Source organism: Aplysia californica, unplaced genomic scaffold (assembly GCF_000002075.1).
Source record: "Aplysia californica isolate F4 #8 unplaced genomic scaffold, AplCal3.0 scaffold00284, whole genome shotgun sequence".
Taxonomy (NCBI): Eukaryota; Metazoa; Mollusca; class Gastropoda; order Aplysiida; family Aplysiidae; genus Aplysia; species Aplysia californica.
The window spans coordinates 238743-241384 of record NW_004797554.1 but is presented as its reverse complement, the minus strand read 5'-3'; the positions used below and the strand labels follow the sequence as shown (position 1 = coordinate 241384).

The window sequence follows — 2642 nt, the reverse complement described above, 5'->3', positions numbered from 1 at the left end:
GTCGTGTGTAGTGTGAGAGATAGACTTGTGTGTCGTGTGTAGTGTGAAAGATAGACATGTGTGTAGTGTGTAGTGTGAGAGACAGACTTGTGTGTCGTGTGTAGTGTGAGAGATAGACTTGTGTGTCGTGTGTAGTGTGAGAGATAGACTTGTGTGTCGTGTGTAGTGTGAAAGATAGACATGTGTGTAAGGTGTAGTGTGAGAGATAGAATTGTGTGTCGTGTGTAGTGTGAGAGATAGACTTGTGTGTAGTGTGTAGTGTGGGAGACAGACTTGTGTGTGGTGTGGGAGACAGACTTGTGTGTAGTGTGGGAGACAGACTTGTGTGTAGTGTGGGAGACAGACTTGTGTGTAGTGTGGGAGACAGACTTGTGTGTAGTGTGAAGTGTGTAGTGTGTTAGGTAGAGACATACTTGAGGTAGTGTGTAGTGTGTTAGGTAGAGACATACATGAGGTAGTGTGCGGCGTGTGGTGTGTAGTGTGTAGTGTGGGAGACATACTTGAGGTAGTCTCTGGGTAATAGTGCCTGTATCCGGTACTCTTCTGGTTTTGCACGTGAGTCATCACTTTACCATCTGGGGCTGTAAAACAAAACAGAAAAGCAGGTTCTAAAAGTCGGGTCTACTCACTTGATCCAGTTTCCCCATAGAAATATTTCCAGCGTGTGCTGCCCTCGTTTCTCACTTCTTGTAGCACGTTACCGTAAGGATCTACATGTGGGGATGGTAGATTATAGTACATTTGTCACCGCACTGAGAAAAACAGTAGGCCTACCTCTCGTTACCGTAAACATATAAATGTTGGGACATAATATATTTGTCACCCTGAGAAACAGTAAGTCTCGTTACCGTAAACATCTCATTGTTGGGACAATATTGCCGGCACGCTGTTCGAATGTTCTAAACACAGAAAGCACATTTTTTACAAGAGAGCAAAAGAAAGTTTCATTCGTTTAACAATGGTACCCACATTATTTATTTTTCTTTGCTCTTTTAACATTTAAACTTCGAAAAGGGGCAAAATGTTTCTTGGGCTCATGCAACCAATACCCCAGACTAGGAAACTGCAAGGAAAAAAGGGGGTAGTACATTTTAACAGATGGCCGATGATAATTTAATTATCTATAGATCTATTATATATTATAATATAATAATTGTGAAAGTTCGTCACTTTGGTCGCCTAAAACTTCCGAACCACTTAACTTTCGAAATTGAAAAAAAAGGTGGTGCAGAATCATTTTAAGTAGTCTGAGGTCACTGTAGTTTAATTTTCAGTTTTTCATTAATTTCGTTTAGATCTAATCTTAGGAAAGCGTCTTCTAAGACGCCACTGTAAACAAGTGAGACTTCGTTCACAAACAGTGCATACTGGTTCCACAGTGATTTGACGATCGATTCTTTTGAGTCCGTTCATCGAACGGGTACCCAGCTAGATCTATAAACATAATTATTTTACTTGTCACTGTGACATTACTTTATTATTTTTGTCACTGTGATATTATCATATTAGATCTATATTTGTCACTGTGAGAAACAGTAGTTCTCGTTACCGTTAGTATCAAAAAGGTTGATAGAGAATAGAGGCAAAGAAAAACCTTTAACCGTTGGCAATTGAAACCTGTGGCTTGTTTGTTAGCAATTACGTGTATATCATGCCATGAAAAAGATAACACTTACAGAGCGGATCAGGTGGGCAAACAGTCTAAAACCAAAGTGTAAAAAAAACTTGACAACCCTTTTTTTTTAAACTTCAACCAAACTTACATTGTAATTACTGTACTCTTTCAGTTTTCAATATATCTTTACAAGTACATATCCCTGTGTTTGTACATACGTAAAGTAAGTAAGAGTATTGGTTTAACACAAATAAAACTAGACCAAAAACAAACAAACACACAAACCCATACACCATAAGCCAACAAAGACCTGTCTAAAAATCCTCCCCCCCAAAAAAAAAACAACAACAACAACAACAAAAAAACAAACAACAAGCAAACAAACACCAAAACAACAACAACAACAACAACAAAAACTGTAGGGCTGAAATATTTACTAGATAAAATGTACTCAACTCCACGTTGAGGCATAGTTCTACAAGCCACTATCTCTACACTGGCACCCTTCACCCGTGTCTTTCTACATTGTACATATAGCTCCATCAATCTGTAGGCATGTTCCAACAAGGCAACGATTCCCACCCAACACTTACCCATGAAGAGGATTCTGGGGATGTAGCCTCCGTCAGGTTTGAACTCAGAGGTCTTCGGCTCCTCGTCGTCCTGTTGGAGGAAAAACCAACAACATTTTTCTGTCAGCGGAAGCCAGTTTATCGTCTGTAAAAATAAGTCTTTACCTGCCCAGCCACAGATTTCCTCGGGACACTGTACAGTATTATTACGGAGCAGGCTTTAGTTTTAATTTTAGTAGAGGTTTTACAACGCCCGCAACTGCAAAAAGTCATATGACTCCTAGGGGTGGATGTCAACAGATTAGTCCTTTCATGGAATCGGGCTTACTCTGCTCACCTCTCTAGCTTCAACAGCACAAAGTCTGCTTCGACTATCAAGGCACCTAGGAAATAGCGGGTCACAAGATTAAGAGGTCCAAAATTAATAAACGGGGGATAGAATTAAAACAAGGGGG

The 2642-nt window shown here is 39.9% G+C and overlaps 1 protein-coding gene across 2 annotated transcripts in view; it reads right to left on the bottom strand.

Annotated features, from left to right (window-relative positions):
* Positions 1–2642, bottom strand: part of LOC101849471 (thioredoxin domain-containing protein 12) — a 10874-nt gene that overhangs the window by 3004 nt on the left and 5228 nt on the right. Inside the window, exons 5-6 of one of the 2 annotated variants that reach the window (XM_005101457.2) lie at positions 2209–2278; positions 630–710 (exon numbers count right to left, since the gene is read on the bottom strand). In XM_005101457.2, the coding sequence (XP_005101514.1) occupies positions 630–710; positions 2209–2278 (151 nt within the window). Of the gene's footprint in view, positions 1–500; positions 582–629; positions 711–2208; positions 2279–2642 lie in introns of both variants that reach the window. The other variant, XM_005101456.2, reaches the window with a different exon arrangement.